At 34.1% G+C, this 24,541-nt stretch overlaps 3 protein-coding genes across 3 annotated transcripts; 1 reads left to right on the forward strand and 2 right to left on the reverse strand.

The window, feature by feature from the left end:
• Positions 1 to 1,683: 1,683 nt before the first annotated feature.
• On the forward strand, positions 1,684 to 9,614 carry LOC145586876 (cullin-1-like). Its single transcript, XM_081643835.1, has 20 exons — positions 1,684 to 1,823; positions 3,304 to 3,464; positions 3,553 to 3,652; positions 5,087 to 5,272; positions 5,461 to 5,508; positions 5,587 to 5,790; positions 5,882 to 5,959; positions 6,172 to 6,261; positions 6,346 to 6,426; positions 6,514 to 6,573; positions 7,242 to 7,274; positions 7,356 to 7,442; positions 7,545 to 7,694; positions 7,776 to 7,831; positions 7,921 to 8,041; positions 8,126 to 8,287; positions 8,385 to 8,528; positions 8,623 to 8,841; positions 8,940 to 9,107; positions 9,219 to 9,614. The coding sequence occupies exons 2-20, from the start codon at positions 3,331 to 3,333 to the stop codon at positions 9,318 to 9,320; spliced, it is 2,223 nt and encodes a 740-aa protein (XP_081499961.1). The 5' UTR covers positions 1,684 to 1,823; positions 3,304 to 3,330; the 3' UTR covers positions 9,321 to 9,614.
• Positions 9,615 to 11,530: 1,916 nt separating this feature from the next.
• Positions 11,531 to 13,528, reverse strand: LOC145585804 (uncharacterized). The gene is made up of 2 exons (XM_081642517.1): positions 13,395 to 13,528; positions 11,531 to 12,414 (listed from the first exon to the last, which is right to left on the reverse strand). Exons 1-2 carry the CDS (start codon positions 13,525 to 13,527, stop codon positions 11,531 to 11,533), a joined length of 1,017 nt encoding a protein of 338 aa, XP_081498643.1. The 5' UTR covers position 13,528.
• A 2,414-nt stretch (positions 13,529 to 15,942) lies between these two features.
• LOC145586877 (uncharacterized) lies at positions 15,943 to 21,065 on the reverse strand. The gene is made up of 9 exons (XM_081643836.1): positions 20,887 to 21,065; positions 20,702 to 20,811; positions 19,009 to 20,332; positions 18,834 to 18,924; positions 18,576 to 18,733; positions 18,440 to 18,491; positions 17,468 to 17,547; positions 17,264 to 17,357; positions 15,943 to 16,925 (listed from the first exon to the last, which is right to left on the reverse strand). The coding sequence occupies exons 3-9, from the start codon at positions 20,215 to 20,217 to the stop codon at positions 16,333 to 16,335; spliced, it is 2,277 nt and encodes a 758-aa protein (XP_081499962.1). The 5' UTR covers positions 20,218 to 20,332; positions 20,702 to 20,811; positions 20,887 to 21,065; the 3' UTR covers positions 15,943 to 16,332.
• Positions 21,066 to 24,541: the final 3,476 nt, after the last annotated feature.

Genomic DNA, 24,541 nt, shown 5'->3' on the forward strand with positions numbered 1-24,541 from the left:
ATTAAAGATAAATATCTGCGAGCAAAGATCATCACTATTTGAATGTAAACACAGTTTGAAAGATTTTTATATATCAAGAAAGATCCTTGCGCCTGCACCAAAAAAAATAAAAAAAAATATAATAATCCTTACACAACTAGAAATATATTAAGAAAGGGTATTCATTGGAAAATACGCAATGGAAAAGACATTTTCTTTTAGATCGACAACTGGGTGGCTAACTAGAGTCTTTTAGAGGTCCTTCAAATAGTTGGTTCTCAAGTTGATCTTAATACCAGAGTATCAAACTTTATTCTGTCCAATAAACAATGAAAAAGACAAAAATTAAGGTAACTTTTTCCTGAAAACACAACGGCCCAAAATATGGGCATTACTTTACCACTTATTGATATGATTGGCATTCTCGTTTAGGGCCTCACCACGTATGGAAAATTTCATAATTAAGTTAACCGCTTGATTAAATCGTAACCTCGATCTTGAAGATAATAATTGGCCCCACCGATGGAATTGGAAAATTGACATTTCCCCCCAAAATTTTGATTTTCCTATGGCAAACATTCCATAATAGTTTGGGTGTCCAAGATACTCTTCAAAAAAGGAACATTATCCCACTTATTATCATTTGCCCAATTTGCAATCATCAAAATGAGACACTTGATCATATTTTCCTCGATATCTCAAAAACTGGAGAAATATGGACTCTTCCTTTAATAAAAAAAATGGTTAGATTGTACATTTCCTTTGTAAGTTTAATAGAAAATTTTCTATTTCTTAGAAAACACCCCAATAACACTTTAAGGAAATTTATCTTCCTCATCTAAAGTAATTGGAAGGAGTGGCCTGGAATGTTATCATCTTCCTCAATGAGACCTTTTGCATTTTTAGAATCTACCATCGAGCGTAATTTGCGATCAATGAGTGACACCAAAGATGTCTCTTAGATACCTTTTCCTCCATGAGATCTCCCATCGCACGTCTATTCTTCTCATTCTCTCTCCCCATCTTCTATCCTTGTATCATGGAAGACTCCTCTCATCAACCGCTTTAAAGTTTAAACTCAACTCTAATGGATTAGTTGGCAACAATTCAGCAGCAACAGAAAGCCAAGAATCATCATCAGAGATAACAGTGGAATACTCATCAAGATATCTACCTTCAACCTCGACAACATCAAAGCTTTCATAGCTGAAGGTATAGCTCTTCATAAAGAATTACAACTAGCTCTTCAATGCGATATTCAGAACATTCAAATTGAAGGTGATAATCTGCCAGTCATCAACGCTATAAAAGACATTTGGACAGTCCCTAGGCAAAATCATTTTCTTTTAACTCGATTTCAAATATCGAGAGGCAAATCATGCAGCATATTGAATTGCTAATATGGGTCATTTAGTTTCTAATAATACGAATATTGATGTTTGGAATAATTCTAGTTATTCTTCAATTCTTTCGACTACTACATTAGGAATAGCTCAGGTGAAGATGGCTTTTAAGCATTTTTCTTTTTAATCTTGCCATTTTTTTTAAAAAAAAAAAAAAAAAAAAAAAAAACCTTACCTACGAAGTTTTTAACCCATGAACATTATATATATAACCGTGTAGGGGAATTAGCAGCATAAAAAAGGGGTTCATAATTCACAGTCGCAAAAGCAGAGAAGGAAAACCCAATAGGCCATAATCGTCTTCTTCTTCGTCTTCTCCCTTTTTTTTTTTTTTTTTTTTTTTCCTCTCTCTCCTCGTCATCTCTCTCTCTCTCTCTCATCGATTCTTAAATTTCTGATTTTTCTGCATTTTTCATTGCTCGCAAACCCTAATAATCGACGGTAACCAGATTCTTCTTCTTTTATTTTTGTTTATCAACACTTTTATTTAATTAATTATCCGTATTTGCTTTTGCTTTTCAGAATCTTGATTATTTTTCGATTAATTTCGGAATTCTATCTGTTGTAATTTGTTGAATTTCTGATAATTTTTTTTGATGTTTCTGGTTTGACGGACTATTTTGCCGATTAAAAATGTGTTGATTGAATGTGGATATGCTGAATTGCTGAGTATAGTTGATACTTGTTGGAATTAGGTTTTTGTGAGTTTGAGCGATTGCATTAATTTGGAGTTGAATGATTTTGTACTTTTAAGTCAATGCTTAGTTCATAATTGTGATTTGCATTAGTTCAGATTGCTCTTATTCTAGTTGAGTGTGTGATTCTATGTTCTGAAAATAGTAGAATTTTCGTGTTTGTTGATTTATGGTGTTTTTGATTTTCTCGAGTTTACAAATTATTATTGAAAAGCTTTCATACGTAGGTTTGATTGGTGTATAGTTGAATTTGTAGTTAGGGTTACCTTTTTGTATCAGGAGGAGAAAGCTAGATTGAAGTTAATGTATATGAACAATGAGGGTCATGTGTTGTTATGTGGAGTATATGCTGGGGTTAGCAATGGAAAAAGAGAAGGTGGTAGCGGTTGACATGGTTAGTCGGTGTTGTAATTGTTCGGAGATGATGTGGTGGAATGTGCAGCTTTGTGTAAGTGTGAGACTTGTTTGATGTGACACAGTGGCGCTCAAAATGTAGACTCAGAGTGCATGTTTTATGCGTAGACGTGATAATTTGATGTTTATCTACAAGAGTTGCACTGTTACATGGAAACATTTGATAAATCGAGGTCAATGTCACAAATTTGGACGTCTACTTTGTCAATTTTGACTTAGCATTGACTTTTAGTGTGAAAATATCGCTAATAGATTAATTAATCTTAAAAATTACTTTCTAGCTTATCATTTGGTTGTATTGTTATTATTTAAGATATTGTGGTAGGATTCCTAAAAAAAAAAAATTAAAGATATTTTGATAGGATTCCTAAAAAAAAAAAAGATATTGTGGTAGGATTTATTAAATTAACATTAAAAGTGCGCAAGGGTTGATCATAGAAATCTGCTGTTCCTTTTTTGTTTACTGTGCATAGAGACATGGAGTAACAGGCATGACACTTGTATTGGATTGGTGGTGTTGGTGTACATTCTTTTAATTAGATATTGTTTGCTGTTGTATAGTAACAGTCCATCTTCTGTCTTCTTAATTTCTCTTTAGTTTTCATCCCATGTTCCTTTGATCTCTCTTGCTGTTTGACCCACGTCTAGAACTCTATTTGTGATATCTGCATGTTCTCTCCATCTCTCTGATCTGTTATTATGTATTTACGTTTTACGCGTCTTAGTCCAGGTTAGATTTTATCATCTCTTTATTATTTAAACAGCAAATGTTCTGAAGTTCTTGAAGTGACTACTTTTGTTACATGTCACAGCTGAGCAAATTGTAGCAATATACAAAAATGAATGATCGTAAACCCATAGAACTAGAGGAAGGATGGAAGTTTATGGAGAAAGGAATCAAGAAACTGATTATGATTCTTGAAGGTTTACCTGAGCCTCCATTTAATTCTGAAGACTACTCAATGCTTTACACGTAAGTGTGTTGTCCTCTATGACCAATATAATACGATCATGAGTACAGGCTATGTTTCTAACTCAAAAATACTATTATATCAATGCAGAACAATATACAACATGTGTACTCAGAAAGCCCCATTTGATTATTCTCAGCAACTTTATGATAATTACAAACAGGCTTTTGTGGATTACATAGTTTCAACGGTGAGAAAACCCTTACTTGCAGCTAGCTTGTTCTTTAATTTGGGTTTTTGCCCATGCACAATTTGTAATCCTGTTCTCCGTGACTAAATGAGTAAACACGCCACATTTTTCTTTGCCAAAATTTGTATTTGAAGTTGTCCTTTAGTCCGAGTGATTACATTTTTCTGCTTTGGAAATCAGGATGATTTTGTTCTTTAATTTGGGTATGTCGTTTTGGCACTCAGAGGGGGACAAGCAATGAAGTGGTGAGTTTGGATGGAAAGGATTTGACCATGAGTGAATGTTTTAAGTACCTAGGGTCGATCATCCAGAAGAATGGTGACATTGATCAAGACGTGACCCACAGGATTAAGTCAGGGTGGCTTAAATGGAGAGCGGCCACGGGAGTGCTATGCGACCGCAGCATTCCCTTAAAGTTGAAGGGAAAATTCTACAGGACTGCCATAAGACCAGTGTTGCTCTATGGTACAGAATGTTGGGCTTCTAAGAAAGAGCATATTAAAAAGATGGAGGTTACGGAAATGCGCATGTTAAGGTGGATGTGTGGAAACACTTTAAGAGATAGAATCAGAAATGAGGTTATTCGCAAGAAAGTAGGTGTGGCGGGCATTGTAGATAAATTAAGGGAAAATCGTCTGCGTTGGTTTGGACATGTAAGACGGAGACCCGAGGGGGCACCGGTGCGAAGAGTGGAAGAGTGGGACCATGGAGGGATTAAACGAGGAAGAGGGAGACCAAAGATGACTTGGTTGGAAGGAGTGAGGAAGGATATGAAGTGCATGGATTTACGTGAGGATGAAGTTTTGGATCGTAAGGGATGGAGGAGAAAGATTTATGTTGATGACTACACGGAATAATCAAATTTGGTTCATGTTAGCCGACCCCACTTTTGGGATTAAGGCTTTGATTGATTGATTGATTGATTGATTGGAAATCAGGATGATTTTCAGTTTGGGCAGGATGTTCTGCCTGTAACCCTTCTGAATATCTTACCCTAATTTATGGTAATTTGTTATCTTGAAGTAGGACTGGATATGTTTTATTCATATTTCTTTTCATTTAAAATGAGTAGTGCAGTTTAGTGCTTTGTAAAGTAGCATTACTATGATCTTTTGATTTTATTCTATAACCTTGGTATTAATATTGTCAACATTAGTGATCTCTTGACTGTCATCTTATTTATCTCATTAATTGAATCAATTACTTTCAAATATAAGACATGTAAGGTGTACATGTAAATCCATTTTTTTGTTTGTTAGGTAACTTACTATAGGTGCCAAGACTGCCAACTAATGTTCTTTTGTTTGACTGAGGCCTCATATTTCCACTATCTGTTCTTTTATACATTTTTGTTTATCCAATGTGTCCATTTCATCCTTGCTCCTAACAATTTTCCATTGCCTTTTGTCCATTTTTTTAAAATAAAAAAATCAGGTCTTGCCAGCTTTGAAGGAAAAACACGATGAATATATGCTGATTGAATTTGTAAAAAGATGGTCAAATCATAAAGTAATGGTCAGGTGGCTATCTCGCTTCTTCCATTATCTTGATCGTTACTTTGTTACTCGGAGGTCACTTCCTCCACTGAAAGAAGTTGGGCTCACTTGCTTCCGTGATCTGGTATTGATCATCTCTCTTGTTTGCTTGATACAAATGTCAGACTTTTTTTGTCTGTTCCCTGTCCCTTTTGTTTTTATTTAAGGCTCTTTTTTTAGTTCTTATCAAGTGGTTAAGTTTAAGCTTTTGTTTCTGTTTTGAACTCCTTTCATGGTTTAAAGCAGTTGCTGATTTTTTGTTCTTTATATCAGGTATACCAAGAAATATGTAGCAAAGCAAAGGATGCTGTTCTAGCCCTGGTAAGTTAATTGTTTGAGGTGTTTTCACAACTCTCTCTCTTGCCTGCAAAGTGGTTGACTTTGGAATTTTCTACTCAGATCCATGTTGAAAGAGAGGGTGGGCAAATTGACCGAGCATTACTAAAGAATGTGCTTGGGATATATGTTGAAATTGGAATGGGACAGATGGAACAGTATGAAAATGATTTTGAGGCGCATCTTCTGGATGACACTGCTGCTTATTATTCTCGGAAGGCCTCAAGCTGGATTGTAGAGGATTCATGTCCGGAATATATGTTGAAGGCAAAGTTTTGGATGACTTAATTTCTCTTGTATATTTCCATGCAGCACATTGTGTATTTTGTTGCTTATTGTATTCCTTTTGGCTATGCAGTCTGAGGAATGTTTAAAAAAAGAAAAGGAGAGAGTGTCTCATTACTTGCACTTAAGTAGTGAAGAGAAGCTCCTAGAGGTTTGTTTTTATGCTTTTATAGTACTTGTCAAGGAATCTGATTCTAAAAGGGCCATAGCTTATTTTTGCATGGGTTTTATGTGTGCTGTTCTAGCACTGTATTTTCTAATTAATAGTATTTTGTTATCAATAATAGAAATAGTTCTTTTTTTTAATGGGCTAATTCAAACTATTTGATTTGTGGTCTGATTGCTCCATACTGGCCCTTACAGAGAGTGCAAAATGAGTTGTTGTTGGTATTTGAAAACCAATTGCTCGAGAAAGAAAACTCTGGATGTCGTGTATTGCTTAAAGATGACAAGGTATTTTTATTATATTTCTCATATTGCTTATAAAACTATCTTATCAAAATAAAGTGTATCACTCTTGTGGTCTTATTTGGTTAGGTGGAGGATCTTTCCAGGATGTACCGGCTATATAGTAAAGTTTCCCGGGGTTTGGAGCCTATTGGAGTCATCTTTAAGACGGTATGTTTACGTCCCACTTCCTGTGTTTAATGGTAACATACATGTTACTCCATGTTGGTTTTTGATGTGCGACATGCTTTCCTGCAGCATATTACAGATGAAGGAACTGTCTTGGTCCAGCAGGCAGAAGATGCTGCGACTAGCAAGGTTTGGCACTTTCTATGGTCATCATTTGAAGCATTTTTGTTACAGTATTAAAAAAACCTTTGGTGTCATATGAGAATTTATGATGGTTGATCCCCTAAATCAGCTAGAGAAAAGCTAACTATTTTTGTTAATACTAATATATGCTCTTTTAACCCAACTTCTAGTTTGTGAAGGTTGTATAATACGAGATTCCTTTCCTTCAGGCTGCCTTTTTGGCTTGCGTTGATCTGTTCACTTGTCTTTGACTAAATGAACTGTGGTTTCTTTATCTCTCTCTCACACACACATCATTACCCTATTTAAAGAGCGTCTCAATGCAAATTGTCAAAGTGACTGTTGATGCACTAAGAAGACCCATGTTCCACTGTTGCTGTATCCCCTTGTTGCTAGAGTAGCTTTCATTTGTGTATTTTATGCATTCTGAAATGTTATTGTCATTGGTTGTTTTTGATGTGCTGTACTTATGATTGAATACCTTATGGCTGGTTGATTCTTGATTTGACTATTTGTAATGGCCAGGATGTAGCTTAGTGTTACTTTTCAACTTTATTGCTTCATCTAGAATTGTTGGATTATTCTTAAGTTATTAGGTGTTTTTATGGACTATGTTAATAGGTTAAATGCTTTGTTATATTGATTGTCCTCCCTTTAAATTTCTTGTTTGGCAGGCTGAGACTGGTTCTGGTGGATCACATGAGCAGGTAGGTCCCAAAACCTATAGCTCATACCTGATTACTGGATGAATATTTGGATTAAAACTAAATTTTGTTTGCATGTATCAGGTTTTTGTGAGGAAAGTTATAGAGCTACACGATAAGTTCATGGTTTATGTGATCGAGTGCTTTAGTAGCCACACCATCTTTCATAAGGTTTGCATAATTGTGCTTGTGTTATTTATTTATTTATTTATTTATTTAATGGATTGTGCTACCTGGTTCTGTGGCTTAAGTTTTCTTTTTGGCTTTGTTCAGGCTCTCAAGGAAGCTTTTGAGGTATTTTTAAACAAGGGTGTTGCTGGCAGTACTAGTGCTGAACTGTTAGCAACATTTTGTGATAATATTCTCAAAAAGGGTGGCAGTGAAAAGCTAAGTGATGAAGCTATTGAGGACTCACTTGACAAGGTATAAGGCTGCTAATTATAAATATAAGTTCTGTGCTGCTCAATATGCTGATGATTAAGTAATTATTTTTAACGTTTGCAGGTTGTAAAGCTTCTTGCTTATGTAAGCGATAAAGACATGTTTGCTGAATTTTACAGGTTAGCTTTTCTCTCCTTTCTCTTCACCCGTTAGAGTTGTTCTCCGACTGAAAAGTTTGATAATGTTTCATGTTTCTTTCTTGATACAGAAAGAAGCTCTCTCGCCGTTTACTCTTTGACAAGAGTGCCCATGATGATCATGAAAGGAGCATCTTAACAAAATTGAAGCAGCAGTGTGGTGCACAGTTTACATCAAAGATGGAAGGGATGGTGAGTTGTTTTGTACATCTGAATTTAACCATTGTAAATTAATGGGGTATTGTTCTTCATCTTCCCCTGCCTTTTCCATTACAGGTAACTGATTTGGCTTTGGGGAGGGAGAATCAGACTCATTTTGAAGACTATCTTGAGCAAAACCCAATTGCCAATCCTGGGCTTGATTTGAATGTGACAGTTCTCACAACTGGATTCTGGCCAAGCTATAAATCCTCTGATCTTAACCTTCCTGATGAGATGGTAATTGGTGCATCACAAAATTATACGAGTAACTGATGTTAGCTTGTTAATTTTCTCAGTAGATTATAATAAACTTATTATTTGCTTGTACTTGTAGGTAAGGTGTGTGGAAGCTTTTAAGCAATTCTATCAAACGAAAACAAAACACAGGAAGCTCTCGTGGGTTTACTCTCTGGGAAGTTGCAACATTCATGGCAAGTTTGGTCAGAAAACAATTGAATTGATTGTTGGAACCTATCAAGTAAGAGTGAATGTTCTGCTATTTTTTTTACTCTCTCTCTCTCTCTCTGTATCCTATCAAGTTAATGATTTATACCTAATGGATCCCTATTTAGGCTGCTGCTCTGCTTCTATTCAACACAGCAGATCGCTTGAGTTATTCAGAAATTGCAGCTCAGTTAAATTTAGGTGATGAAGACTTGGTCAGAGTACTACAGTCATTGTCGTGTGCAAAGTACAAGGTTCTTACCAAGGAGCCAGTGTCAAGAACTGTCTCTCATACCGATCAATTCACATTCAACTCTGGCTTTACTGACAGAATGAGGAGGATAAGGGTATGCTTTTGTATATGTTCTTTATTCTTCATTGAAATTTTCCTGATATTCTCTCAAACAAATGCTCAGTTTTCTACCTGTACTTGTTGGATATACAGATTCCTCTTCCAACAATGGACGAGAGGAAAAAAATTGTCGAGGATGTGGACAAGGATAGACGTTATGCTATTGATGCCTCTATCGTACGTATAATGAAAAGCAGGAAGGTGTTGGGTTATCAGCAATTGATCTCAGAGTGTGTTGAGCATCTAAGCCGCAGTTTCAAGGTATGACATATTACTGCTGCTTGTGGGGTCTTGAGTTAAATTGTACGGAGTATGTGGTTATTTGTAAATTTTAAATGAGTTGTCTTTCGCTGATAATTTTTTTCTTTGCAGCCTGATTTTAAGGTGATCAAGAAGAGAATCGAAGATTTGATTACTAGGGACTACCTTGAACGAGACAAGGAAAATCCTCAGCTATTCAAGTACTTGGCTTGAATTATGCATGTCTTCAGATAATTTGCCTTTTGTGAACTGTTTTGGACATGGAAGTGGAGAAATTCCTGTAATAGGGCAAATAGGCATATTTTGTACAGTAATTGGGTTCTTGTGAGTGGGTTAAAATTGTATGACTAAGGAACTTAGATTTAGTTCATACAAGGCAAAAATTAAAGCTGCACATTTTGGGGAGAAAAAGAAAAATTTGCATGCTCTCTTTTACGTATATGGAGTACATTAATTAGTACTTCGTAATACGAGTATGCTAATATCAACATTTCTTGCTACTCCGTATTTCTCTTTCATCCCTTTCCTACTTTTTTCTCTTTTTGAAATTTCTGTGCAGTTTAATTTGGCATGCAATTTTTGGTACCTCCTTACTAGACTAAATTACGGAGTTATGCGTATGATAATATGGAGGCCTGGAGGGTACATATGATATATGCCTATATGGTTATGCGGCCTATCCGATACCCTTCTGTTTTATGATACATTTGATTTTTAGTTTGACTACCAAAATACGAAATGTCTTCAATGGCAGAATTAGATATTTAGTTATTGTCGTTGCTATTCATACTTTAGTCGATATGGTATTACATTACTCAATATGACAATGGATCAAACTTTCCACCAAATTTCATTAAGTTTTTGCAAGTTCTGATTAGTAAACTTAAGACGAAGGAAACAGTCTTAAAATTGACAACTCTTAGAAGGAGTACTATAAAAGTACAATTAATACAACTTCTACTAAGTACTCGTACATAATTATGGAGATGGTTTTTATATAACTAGGCATCAGAATCATTATTGAGATGGTATCTATATAACGAGGCATTAGAATCAAAATGGTGAGGATTCCTTCAAATTTTCTATTTTGTTCACCTTATTTTTGTTCATCTAATCTAACCTGAGCTCTTTTTTTATTTGATCTGACTAAATTTTGACCTTATGTATGCAAGTTGGAGTATGTAAGGAAAATATATATCAAGTGGGGTCTTGTTGGATTTATAATGATATGTATTTTATTAAGCATCGTGCTAACAAATGCCCCCCTGAGGCGTTGGATGAGCAATTAAAACATTTCCTAAAATAGAATTAATTTGGAAGTGCATGCCAAAATCACACGTCGATTAGTGTAATTAATGTTCATTTGAAATTGATAATTCTACTTTTAGTCATCTTATCCAACGCCCTCGGAACCTTCGTTAACTTTTGCCTTCTGTTAATATTTTTATTTTTTTTAATGAAGATATATAAGATATTAAATGGGGAAAAAAAAACGGACATAAAATGATATAATATGTCAAAACTTAAATAATTAAAAATTCAAGTACTCGTAGTACTAAACATAGTCGAAGAATGAACCTGCTAAGCTTCTTTTAGTCGATGTTTGAATGGTGTTTGAGATCTCACCTAATTAACTTTATAGTACCTCGTGGAAATTATTTCAATTTAAGTACGCTGCAAAATCACTACTCGCTTTAATCTGTTTCATCAACATCTAAGAAATTAAATAAGATGGTCTAAATATATACTAGTCAACCATTTGTTTTAGGGGATTTTTGTTTTTCACCAACTACCTTATCTACCAACTTTCTCTACACTTTACACCTTTGCTTGCATTGTGCTTCTGTTATTTTTCCTACTTCAGGATTAAAATACGAGGGATCTTTAATTTATTACGCACTTTTACTTTTGAAATTTATTCAAAAAGTAGTTTATTTTCATCTTAACCAATTTAGCTAACACCTTAAAATTATGTATGTCATAACTCATAATGAGCTTTAGTCGAACTCCAAGGCTCGATCGGTTAATAATCGTAAATTCTTACGACTGCCTTTTATAGACTCCAATTACTCATACTGCATATAATATTATAATTAATAATTGTCAATATAATTTAATCATCTTACATGTTAAACTTTTTATATATATATTGATCAAGGGAAAAATATAAAACAGCGAACATTTATAATATTGTACACTCTCTACGCTTAATTACGTACCTTTCATTACTATCATTAGCATTGGTAATTTTTTAACATTACATAAATTGCAAAATGAATGCAATCGTTTAAAAAAAAATTATTATCATTAAGCTATCAAGGGGCCAATTCCATGCATATTGTTAAAAAATGTCTACTATATATATCTTTATTAATAATCTCTCCTTCATCCCCTTTCACATACAATCATGCATACATCTCCAATTAAATGAGAAAAGACTCAGTGAAGGAATCTAGTTCACCATCAACATCACCATCATGGCCTCCATCGCGATCGCCATCGTGATAATGATGATGATCATGATCAACCTTGATAAGTTGTAGGTACTCCTCATAGAGCTTCTCAAGCTGTTGGTTGTTATCCGGTGTGGCCATTACTTCATTATTAGGCTGCATGATATCGATGCTGACGTCGTGGTTACCACACGATGATGATCCGATCGCCATCATCAGATGATCATCAAGCCCGTTGGCTTCCATATTTGTATGATGTTCTAGCCATGGAATGTTTAAAATGATATTATCTTCCGAGTCATATGTTGGTAGGGCATAATTTTGGTCTAGGGTTTGATTATTTTGACTAGAAGAGACACTTGTCGTACTCACATTGATTGTTTCTAAACTTGTATTGCTATCATTTCTTGTCATTGAGATAACGGATTTAACCCTAACGGGTTTGGGTGAAAGGATCTTGGTTTTCTCCTCTACTACATCGTCGATTTTTTGACTTTTGACACTTCTGTTATTATTAGCATGTTTATTATTGTTGTTAATTGAGCTCCTAGATCTCTTTTTGTTGTAATTCTTAGCTAGTTTTTCCAAATCGGATTCAGATAACTTCTTATGGGTATTCGGATCAGTACCTTGGCTCCGAAGTTTCTTACTTAAGTGGGTGTTCCAATAATTTTTGATTTCATTATCGGTTCTACCAGGTAATCTTCCAGCAATGAGAGACCATCGGTTGCCTAATAAGGCATGTAACCTAATAATAAGGTCATCTTCTTCGGGTGTAATATTGCCTCTTTTAATATCCGGCCTCAAGTAGTTCATCCATCTCAATCTACAACTCTTTCCACACCTTAGAAGTCCTACATTTATTGTAAATAAGCATAAGCTGTCAGCTCATCAATCACTATCAACATTATTCATGCAAAAAAAAAAAAAAAAAAAGGAAATTTAGCTCAAGGTATAGGAGATTAATCAAAATAATTGTATTGATGGGAAGTTATGATTTTAGCTAAGTATATACAATTAAACATCACATTTTTCAGCTGAAGACAGTGAAAGAAAGAGGTGGTTAGGAGGAGTAAAAGAAAAGTTTTTTTTTTTTTTTTTTTTTTTTTTTTTTTTTTTTTTTTTTAAAAAAAAAAGACTTGTACTTTAATTGACATCCTATATATTATTGTGTACACTTGTGTTTGACACGGAGATGATGAATTTAATAATGAATTGATAGTGGCAATTAATTTAAGCAAAAGTGTGGGTGGGAGAGCTGAAATAGTAATTGTAGGAACATGAGGGAAAAAACGTAAAAGTAGGGAAATTTACTTGGAGAAACAAGCTTGTGATTAAGTTTAGATGATCATTAAAGGCTACAATAGAGTGTAGTCTACAATACTTTTTTTTTTTTTTTTTTTTTTTTTTTTTTTGAGAAATGTAGTCTACAATACTTTGTAGGACAAAGATAGTTATATTCAAAAGATATCAATCTTCAATTACCACAACACAGTCAATCGATTTAGAGATAAGTATGTATATTATTATATTACAGTATATATTAACGTGATTCGAATATCTAAATCTTGATTAAACCACTTAGTGTAAATCGATAGATAAGAAGTACTTAATTCACTTCACATCACTTCTTTCTAACTAGTTTAGTAACTAGAATTTCTAAATAGAAATGAATGAGAATTTAATGTATTTATTACGGAGTGGTAATCAAACATGCATAATCAATTCACAAGTTTAGCTAAGCTAGCTAGGTATCACACCCTCAAACATACAATATACACTTAATTTTTGAGATGGAATGAGCTAATCATCGACAATAGTATGCATGTCTTACCGGCTTTCTTAGGCAAAGATCTCCATTGTCCTTCACCATGAGCTTCAATGTACTTGATTAGCAACGCGTCTTCCCTAGCAGTCCATGGACCTCTATGCAAGCCAATTTTAGAGCAACAAGGAGCTCTTCCCATTTCTACTTTCACTCTTTTTTTTTTTCTTTTTTCCTTCCTCCTTTTCCTTCGTTTGATTTTATTTTCCTTAAATTTTTATCTCATTAATAAAAACCTAAAATTTTGATTAAGTGGAGGAGAGAGAATAAGGAGGAGGGCAATCAGAGAAAGAGGATGATCATTCTCATGCTTTAGAGAGAGCAAACAAGGGGTCACAACCTTTGTTAATTCCCTACTAATTAAAACAACTATAATATATGGTTTATAAAAATTAATCTTTCCTAAATAATAGGATTTTACTCTTCCAACTTGGCAGGACACTTACATAATATATGGTAATTAACTAATTATACAAGCTTAGTAACGTTAATTTGATATTACATACTTCCTCCGTTTCTTTATAGTCACAACACACACTTTATCACGGTATTTAAGAAAAGTGGTCCTCACATGACATAATACACTTAAAATAGGTTAAAAATGTTGTTTGGAGTATAATCAAGTGGGCCATATACTTTAAATTAAGGTAATAGTACAATTTTCACTTTAAAAACCTTCCTTTTATAGTATGTTACAACTATTATGACATTTCCATTTTAGGAAAGTGTTGCAACTATAAAGAAATGGAGAAAGTATATAATAACATGAAAGGGTTTTGTTTCTATTATATTAAATGTATGAAAACGTATTATGGTTTGAACTCAACAACTTTTCCTCCCTAATATCTGCCCTTCCCAACCCTCCACGTTTTTTCAGTTTTTGGAGAATTCTTGTTAATAATTCAAATTCCACCATTTTTTCTTATTTTAGGCACATAAGCTGTATGAAAGCTACGTATGTACTAATTATAACTTGTTAATTGAGCTTAGCTAATACATACAATGACCAAAAAAGAAAGCATTATGTGCAATTACACAATAAGTTTGCACGTACATTCATACCATAAAGTCAGGAGGATCGTAACTAAATAATGTCATGATCTGATTTGACTAAAATCGTTCAAAGAAATAAACATTATTGTAAGTCTAGTCTAGAGTCTAAAGAACACTAGGCAAGTGCGAGATAGCCCGAAGTTTGGGCTGCTTGCATAGAATGATCATGGCTAGACACAACGAGCAAAGGGTTGCAAACTAGGTCTATAACATAAGGCAAGAACTTAGGCATGATAAAGAAACAATAATTAACTTAGGTACGAAGACACGACACTACCAAGTATTAACATGTGGGTAACTCCTTTAAACTTGACGACCTGACACTATATTCATGTCGTGACATGCCTTGTCATCAGTCCGTCAGTAAAAAGGGGTGAAAATTTTCAATATGTCATCTCAATGTCATCTTTTCATCATATACTTGTATATGTTTGGAATATTCAAACAAAAACAAGCTTTAAATATGATGCGCTATTAGCAAAATGCATATGGTAGATAAAATTCTTATCCACACAAGCTAATATCTACATTGTCTACAATCCATCTATAATTGTTCATCTTTCCTTAGAAATTGAATTTAGAACTTCAACTAAAATTGATAGACATAGAACTCTTGATCTTACTATAAAAGGCAAGTGAGGCTCGCTAGGAGTTTGATTTGGCACCTCTTTTGCTATATATGGTGCTTGGTTCATTCTAAGCACACTTCAAAAAATGGGGGCTTGAATTGGAACTTGTTAGTCTTCGAAGGCTATGAATAAATTATACGCGAAGTATCTATATGCTAATAGACTATTCCATTTCGGGTTAATTCACTCGTTTATACTAGTTGCCATAGTTCTTCATGCCGTATCTTCATGTAATTTGGTTGATTAACTTAACACACTTAGATAACATTTTCCTATTCTTAAATAGATGATCACTATTTTTTATATCAACAATCTTGTAATACTTGTTACACCAAGTTTTGCCATATTCATACGTACTAAACAAATACTTGTTACATTGCGTTGGATTAACTTGTTTAAGTACCGACCATTTCAAATATAGAAGTAATGAACAATTCTATGAGAAATGAGAATATATTGACAAGCATAATATATTTTATCACTAGTTAAATGTTTCACATTCAATAGACGATGATATTGCATAAAACAGGATAAATAAAGCACATAAAACATAAGCGAAATCATCTCCAAAAGAGGTGGGCTTTCACTATAGAACAAATTTAGCCTACCCAATGAATAGGTTACCCAGATACGCGTGATGGTAAACAATCATAGGTGATACTGTGATAACTTAACAAAACAATGAGTACAATCCATTTAAAAAGCATTAGTCCATTTTGGATTATTTTAATGTGAATAATAAAGAAATGGATTAACAAGGTAATTCTAACACTCTACCTTACACTTCATACAAGACAGCCAAAAACATCCAGGATTTGACCCAATTGCTTTTTTTGTTGATTTGTTGGAGTTGGTAAAGGTATAAAATGAAAAAGTCAATATAAACTGTAAAAGTTCATCACAACAATTTGGTACGAGTATATAATAACATGACATATACAAAAGAAAAAAGTCAACTACAATGAATATTTGATCCTGAAAATCCAAGATCTACTATTCAATAATCAAATTTGGAAAGTAGCTTCCACTTCCACAAAATCAGCCAAAATTACATTGACTTTTGAGAGCCTGTAACCTCTTGCTAAAAACTAGTAATATGGACCCAATTTTCTTCTTCTTTTTCTTTTTTTTCGGCAAAAAAAATCAACTAACAAGTATTTAATATAATTACGTGTGGGGAAAATTTTTACCTTTACATTTATACAATGGAATCATAAATTTATTAATTCCATTTTGAGGCACACACTGACCAAACTCCTGAGAATTTACAAGCGAACTGGTAAACCATAGTTCTGGAATACCCTGATTCGACCATCCCAACCTGCGGTTACAATGACTAAACCCCACGCGTGTTGGGAGCTTGCCATACTTTGGCATGTTGTTTTTAAAAACTTGTACTCTGATTTGCAAGTTGCTGATGAAACAATAAGGGAATTTGAGCTGGTAAGCTTCTCTTCCGGCCAGGTTGCAACCCCTCTGGAAAATGGATCTGGAAAGCCCAGAGAAATGGCATCTGTTGAGAATAATGATGTTCTGAGGTGTGGGCTCTCGGCAGAGGGTTGATGTTCCAGTCTTCTTTCAGTTGTGTATCGCACCATGATTCCTGGAGAAGTTGTTGATGATTCCGAGAGACAAGGTAAAACATTGCTGCATGTTGTTCCATACCAAGGAACAGCAACACAAGCGTCGCTTGAGAAAAATCTCTCACAGGAGCTCTTGCTTCGGAAGTGAGACGTAACTGTCCTGTCTGATTTATTGGAGTCCCATACATAAACAAAAGAGTCTTCACTCGCTGAGACAATATGCTTTCCATCTGATGTGAATGATGCAGATATTTGGCTTCCTGCATTTCGAAGACCTGATAACAGCAAATAACAGATCAGAAAATTAGGCCACAAAAATCAATTCAATAAACAGCTTATACAAATTAAATTGCATAATTCACTCCAGCAATCCTGCTAGCAAGATCTAAGTGCTCATTTGGTCGAAATAGAGAAAGTAGATAGGTGGGGAAATGTTGACAAAAACACAGGTAGTTGTTTGCCCAGTCCTCTAGGTTAGTGGACCAAAATAAAATTTCCAAAATTTTGCTAAACTTCCAGAGAAGTGTAATCAGTACTAAATATTTGGGTAATGACTTAGTTTGTATGACACAGAAGCCTTAAAGAAAATTTAAAAAAGGGAAGAATCACCAACCTTTATATTTACAGATTACATCAACCCCTTTGAGTATTCGGACCTGGGAATCAGCAGTAGTCACCATCAGCTTGCTTGGGTCACCAGGGGAAAACTGGATCCGTCATATACAAATTAAAGTCAGCACTTTAAAATAGTAGGGACTAACACAGGAGTTGTAATAACAAAACAAGCAAAAGATAGTAAATTTGAGAAAATAATTACCTGAAACCCAGTTATTCTTCCTAAGGGTGCCTTCTTTTTACCATGCAATGATATTTGATCAGTCATTTGCAGCCGATCATCTGTAAAAAAATAGAGTCTTAGACAAGGAATAGATGAAATATATTAAAGACACCCAACTACACCATAACAATATTTGGTGAAACATAAATGGAAACTCAACTTTACATATAATTCAACTAGACAACTACAGTTGACAAATCACTTTTCCAAGTTTAACTGCTGATCAATGTGGAGATATTATGTACGAAGTAAACCAGTAAGAAAGACATAGATCCCTCACTGTGGATTCAAAAAATTGTTTAGCAGAAATGTTATACTGTGTATTATTCTAGTTTTCATCAAACTATATGTATTAAAACTAAGTAGTAGAAGCTTAAATTCTTTATCCATCAAAGCAAGTCTCACAAAGTAAATACAAAAATTTTAAATTTTAAAATAAAATAAAAAATAAATGTAAGATCACAATCCTTTTAAAACCCAGATTCTAACTCCATTTCAGCTACATGCAATCTCCAAAGCAAGTTTCATCATGACATAATTGCACCATGAGAAAAAGGTGGGTAAACAACATAATCCTAAACTAAACCTATTCGATGGTTTAAAGACCATGCCTTAAATCCATTGCATCATCTGATGGGCATCTTTGGGAACGAAATGCTTGACTTGAGTTGAAATTTACTGTTTCAAAAGAAACGGAGACTTGGCAGTGAAGTGGATGGTAAACATACAGTTTATTAGTGGGTTACAATCCATTATAGACATATGTAGATGAATGTTTTTGCTTAAATGTCAGACTTTACGTCATAAATCTATAACTGTCAAGCATCCCAAATTCCCAATTACTGCAATATGAACACTGGACTAATCCTTAAAAGGTAAAAAATCAAAGCACATTATCTACATCAGTAATGCCTGAAAAACTGCAGTAGAGGCTGAAACAAAAACGTATACCTGAAGTATCAAAGAAATAGCAAGCACCAGATATTGAGCCAACAATTGCACCCTACATCACAAATACAAAACCTCTTTAAAACACAGTCGTTCGATGTCAAAATTTTCTGCAGACATATGGCCAACAAGTGCAAACCTTTCCATTAGGCTGATAACAAACAGCAGTGACTATTTCTTTAATGTCTGTCCAATCAACAACTCCACTTTCAGAAATGCTCCAAATACGAACCTTACCATCAACAGAACCACTGATGAAGAAATTTTCATTCATGGGATTAAACTGAATGCATGTGACTGATTCAAAAAAAGCAGGACATTCAGAAATAAGTTCATGTTGAGTGCCAAAGCACCAAAATAATTGCTAACAAATAAGCGCAGGAGAATAAGATAGTACCAAAATCGCTGTGTGAAAGAACTTTCAGGCACTCATCAAATCCCACTCTCCACAAACGAACAGTTTTGTCGACAGAGGATGACAGGAGACACTGCATAATCAGGAAAAATTTTAAAAACTTTCGAAATTAAATCTGGGAGAAACACAGAATGAACCCGATTCCAAAGCAACTGACCTTGTTATTTGACCATGACAGATCCAACACTTCACCACGATGACCATGGAACTCATGAAGAGGCTTCACTGCTAATTGGAATACTTTCCGTGGGAAGATAACACACGCAGACTCAGGTGATTTTCTCAGGCTCTTCAGTCTCCCCCTTTTTTCTTTGTCAACATTAACAGGTACTAATTCTCCATGTTGGTTGATTGTAAAATAGACATGTGCAGCATCAACATCTGGAACATGATCTATTTCTGACTTCTCAGACTCAATCACTTGCCATACCCGGACAGTTCCATCCTCACCAGCACTTGCCAAAAACTGGCCATCAGGACTGAACTTCATTGTAAGGATAGCACCTTCATGTCCAGCAATATCTTGCCCCATATAAAGAGCCGAAAAGTCCTTGGAACGCTTTTTGTAAGTGCGAACCCTAACATTATGAGCTCTACGTCTTAAAATTGATAAAGAGCCATCACTTTCTACCCGGTTAATCCTTGAGCTTGACTGTGTATCAGCAATACATGCCACAACACCTAATCTCCGTAAAAATCCTTTTTTAGCTCTCTTTTTTCCTTCAACTTTAGTATTGGGTGCCAATCCAACATCTCTTCTCATAGCTCTCTGAACCAACGGTGATAGACCCAGAATCCGCTCAAATTCCTCCCCACTGAGCGACCTATTCGATCCCACTTCTCGAAGTCTTCTGAATAATCCATCTTGCCCAAGTTCATCCACAATGAACTCCGATCCATCATCCAAATTCCTGATTCTACGGAGCAAATTCTCCTCGATAGCCATGTCCAACAACTCATGCGTATCATTCGAGCAACATGATACAGAAGACTGACTCGACGAATGCAGCTCCCTAAAACTCGACCTCAAAACCGTCCCACTATTTTCCGTAATTCTAGCACTATCCACAACCTCCCCCTTAAATCTGCTAGAACACTCAACATCATCCCCTTCCTCCACCACTTGATTCGGAGCTAAACCCATCAATTTCAACAGCTTCTGACGGCGCTCACCGATAGTCCCGGGACTTCGGATCCAAACCTCATACCCGAAATTGCGAAGCACATTCTCAGCAATCCTTGATTCTGAATCAGAATTCTCCACCCCATCGGATCCGGACTCCGAAACAGGGGTGATACAATCCTTAGAATCATAAAATTGGTCATCTTCTTCACTTAGACTACCCATTTCCCACTTATAGTTCATTCAACCCATGAACTACAAGTCTACAATCCACCCCAGATGGATCAATTATAAAAAACCCAACATAATTAGCACCCAGAATTAACAAATTCCAGCTGTGCAGTAAATAATTCTCTCTCTACACAACAACAAACAAAAAAAGAGGAAATTTTTCAGCTCATCATATAAACCCACGAAACACAGATCCCAATTCAAACTAATTCAACATAATTCAAAGCAAATCAACTAAATTTATATGCATAAAAAACTAAAATTCAGCATCAATTTTACAGTACAAAACAACACACAGATCACGGCGAAAATGGGGGAGGGAGCAAACCCAATTTCAAGAAATTAAAATAATAATTAATAATTATAAAAATCAACACATAATAACCCAGAAAAATGAAGAATGTGAACAAGTAAAGTACTAGAACAAAATATTAATAAGAGGAAGCAAACAAAAAAAAAAATTAAAAAGTGGGTAGGGATTTGTAAACACACTAACCTGGGGAGAAGAGAGGAGTGAGAAGATGAACCTCAAAAACCAACAAATTCTTGGGGAATTCACAGGTTTTGTTTTCTCTCTCTAAAAATTGAAGGAAGAAGAGAAATAGTCTGCATAAAATAAAATAATGATCTGAAAATGAAAGAGAGAGATAAATACAGGACAATAGTAGTAGTACTACTCACATCACATGGGATTTTATTTTTGGAATTGAATTAAATTGAATTGTTGGATTGCAATTGAATTGGAATTGAGTTAAACTGGAAATATAGTAATAATTAAAGCAGAAAAACAAAGTGAAGAGGAGAGAGAAAAAAGAAGAAGGAAAAGTCTCGAAAAGAGTGAAATGGTGAGGAAGGTGAAAGGTTGTGGTTGTCTTGTATTTGTGCGAGTATTCTTCTTCTTTGGCTGCTACTGTTACGGTTAGTTACCACCGGAATTTTCATTCATGTTTTTTTTTTCATGGTTTGGTTAGCTTACAACAACGCATTCATTGTTCATCTTAGGTTTTGACGACACTTTGGTCCTATTTCGTTATCAAGCAAGGACCCATTTTGTAGGTGGTAATAAAAATACTTTTGAAACTATTAAATTTATACTCGTTTATGGTATTTGTAATTCGTTTGTAAGAAATAAAGAATAACCTCAAATGACGAGTTGTGACAATGTACTTGATACGGAGTATATTATACTCTATTGTGTTGATTGTTAATGTTTCTTGCCTTTCTAGATTGTTTCCTTACGTGACCACGTAAATGTTATTTAAATGTTGATTTTAGAGTTTATTTATATCGATGACACCTTTTAAAATTACAAGTACGAATAATATCTTAATTAATTTTCATTACTGCCTACAAAATATCTTCTTCATTCGATATCATTGCAATTAATTTCCATCATCACCTATATCATATATATATATCCCCACGATCAACAAAAACCTAATACTTCACCTTAGACACATGTATTCATTAAAGGCCCACTTGTGCCTACACATACATAGACGATAGACCCATGGAAAATAAGACTAAAAAAGGAATGCCAAAAATAGGAGGAAAAAAAATATTAAAAGCATAGCTAAGCACTGATGAATAGAAATAGAAATAGAAAAAATGTAAGAATGAAGTGACGGTTCGAAGTTGGGAAGGGAGGAAAGCATGAAACATGTTACGAGTGTCAGAAAAATAGAAGCAGGTACCTATGTTGGTTCATGAAGCCTACACTACGGAAATCGACTATGTTTAGGTTTAGCTTAGGCTTAGGCTGGGTGCCACACCCACCGTCATTTACTGCCAGACTGTTGCGCCAGCGAGCCCAGCATGCTGCATGACATGTTGGGGATGCTATTCTTAATACGAATTACTTAATTCTTCAACCCTGCTCTCTCTCTCTCTCTTTGTGCGCTGCTTTTATTTTCTGCCCTTTTTTTTAGCCCACCTTTACGTTTGTCCTTCAACAACTACGGAGTACCTCTTTTTACTCTTAACTACCTATACCGCAATATATACGTACGGTTATGCAAGTATAGTACTAGTTCCCGTATTAAAATAATTGACTTGATTAAACTTGATACACATGTATAATACGGAGTAATGTACTATTTTGGCTTTACATTTACACTCTATTCCTTTCCTAAATAGCTGCAACAGTCAAACTTGGTACTATAAAACTTATACTCGTATTAATTAATACCTGTTAACCCATATATATCATGATAATATTTGTTTTTATACATTATTATAAAAATGATAGATGGTCAAAGTTAATTAATATATAAAAGTGGAATTCAATTATTTAGGAAAGCAGTGACTCGTGACTATATAATTAAAAAATAACAAATAATGATAAACGAGCTTGGACTATAACCGCCATAAGTGTCCACTCTATAAGTCAAAAGAGGTTCCACCACAAAATTGAATGGTAATAAGGGGAATAACCCCTTAATCTTATAAATGAATTATTTTCTTCAATGTGGATTGTGGGATATAAATCTCAATACCCCTCTTCACTTTTAGACTATTTTAACGAGGGACAACACTTTTATTTACATATGAGTTTGTTAATAGACTCAATAAATAATACTTTCTCGGTTTTTTTTTTTTTATAGTTACAATATTTCTCTTTTCACGCTTGTCGATGCATGTTTTCAATCGGTAATATCTTTAATTACCAATATGTAAAAATTATAAATTTTAGATATTAAAATTGTATAAATCGAGACAAATCTAACAAAATCTCACATGACTATATTTTTACTTAAGTATAAACCGTCAAAGCTATACTGAAACACATAAATAGTGTAAAAGTCAAACTATTACAACTATAAAAATATTAAAAAAAAAAAAAAAGGAGAAAGTATAAAAAAGTTGATATTATGAAATAAACTATGGAGTATAATATCAACTTTTTGATAAACACCTAGGAGAAGTACTTAACAACATACTTTTGTGTCCAAAAAAAAAAAAAAAAAAAAAAAAAAAAAAAAAAAACATACTTCGTATTTCATTAGGAAAAAAAATAATCCATGTAATAAAATTGAGTTAAGCATACAACAAGTGATTAAGTTTTTGTATTTTTCACCCTTTGGTGATCAAGTTATTTTTTTTCAACCTTTGGTGATTGAATCCAAAATTCAGGTAAGTTAACTCACCTGAATTGCCTTTAACTCACCTTCAACCCAAGCAAAAACATAAACATAATCACCTAGTCAGAAATTTAATATTTAACTAAAAAAAACGGACAGTTTTCAAATGGCTACAATAAAATTGTGGCCATTGTAACTAGTGAATCTCAACCCTCTATTTTACAAAATTGATCATATCCATCCATTTAGTTGACTTTAAAATACACTTTATCACAAAAAAAAAAAAAAAAAAAAAAAAAAAATTAAATTAAATGAGATTAAAAAAATATATATCAAATTTTATAATACTAGAAATTTTGTTCAAAAAGGATGAATTGATGAAACTTATAATTTATCTTGTTTTCAATTTTTGTTTTGATCTTTAATGTCAAATGATTGGTTTCTTAAAGATTAGAGACAAATCTCACAACTTTTATCTTCTTATTCGATCTACTTCTATTTTGCTACTTTTTCTTCTTTAACGGAAGATGATTCATTCTTTGGATAAACTGATGCAAAAATCATGGGCCTAGTAATATATAATGTTGAGTAATTGGTTTTTAATGGAGATGGGAGAATCTTTTGAACTTGTAAATTGCAAGTATATGCGTCAATCAATGGCAAAGTACAGTATTTTGTTTTAGAAACTGAAATTTTTTTAATCATAATCAAGAAAACTGTTTTTTTTATTTTTTATTTTTTTTTCTTATTAAAAAATTAAAAATTAAAGTCAATTGGATGAATGGACAAGATTGATTATTAAAAATATAGGGCCAAGATTAAAAACTAATTACAATAGCTACAAGTTTATTGTGGCCATTGAATAGTCATCCAAAAAAAACTTAAACAAATAAATCATCAACTCGAATTAAGCATTCTACAGTTTACCAGATTGAAGAATGAAAACTTGGCAACACTCTGTTTCTTGTTGCCATTCTACACTCGATTAATATTTAATATTTAACCACGGAGCCACCTCTGCTGCCCCTCCCCTTCCCCGTAGCCACCTTGCCTAACACTCAAAAACGAAACCGGACCACCCAGATTTTTAAATATGGACTTAATGATTAAAAAGGGGAAGAAGGCAGCTATGGAACTAATGATTGAAGCTTTTTCAGAATAAACCCCAATTGAAATATTGATAGATGATCATAGAGAATTGTGTGGGTTTGGTTATAGAATTCGACCTTTTTGATTTTCTTTTTAAGGATTTCGAT

This window comes from Chenopodium album, chromosome 16 (genome assembly GCF_948465745.1).
Source record: "Chenopodium album chromosome 16, dcCheAlbu1.1, whole genome shotgun sequence".
NCBI classification, from domain to species: Eukaryota; Viridiplantae; Streptophyta; class Magnoliopsida; order Caryophyllales; family Amaranthaceae; genus Chenopodium; species Chenopodium album.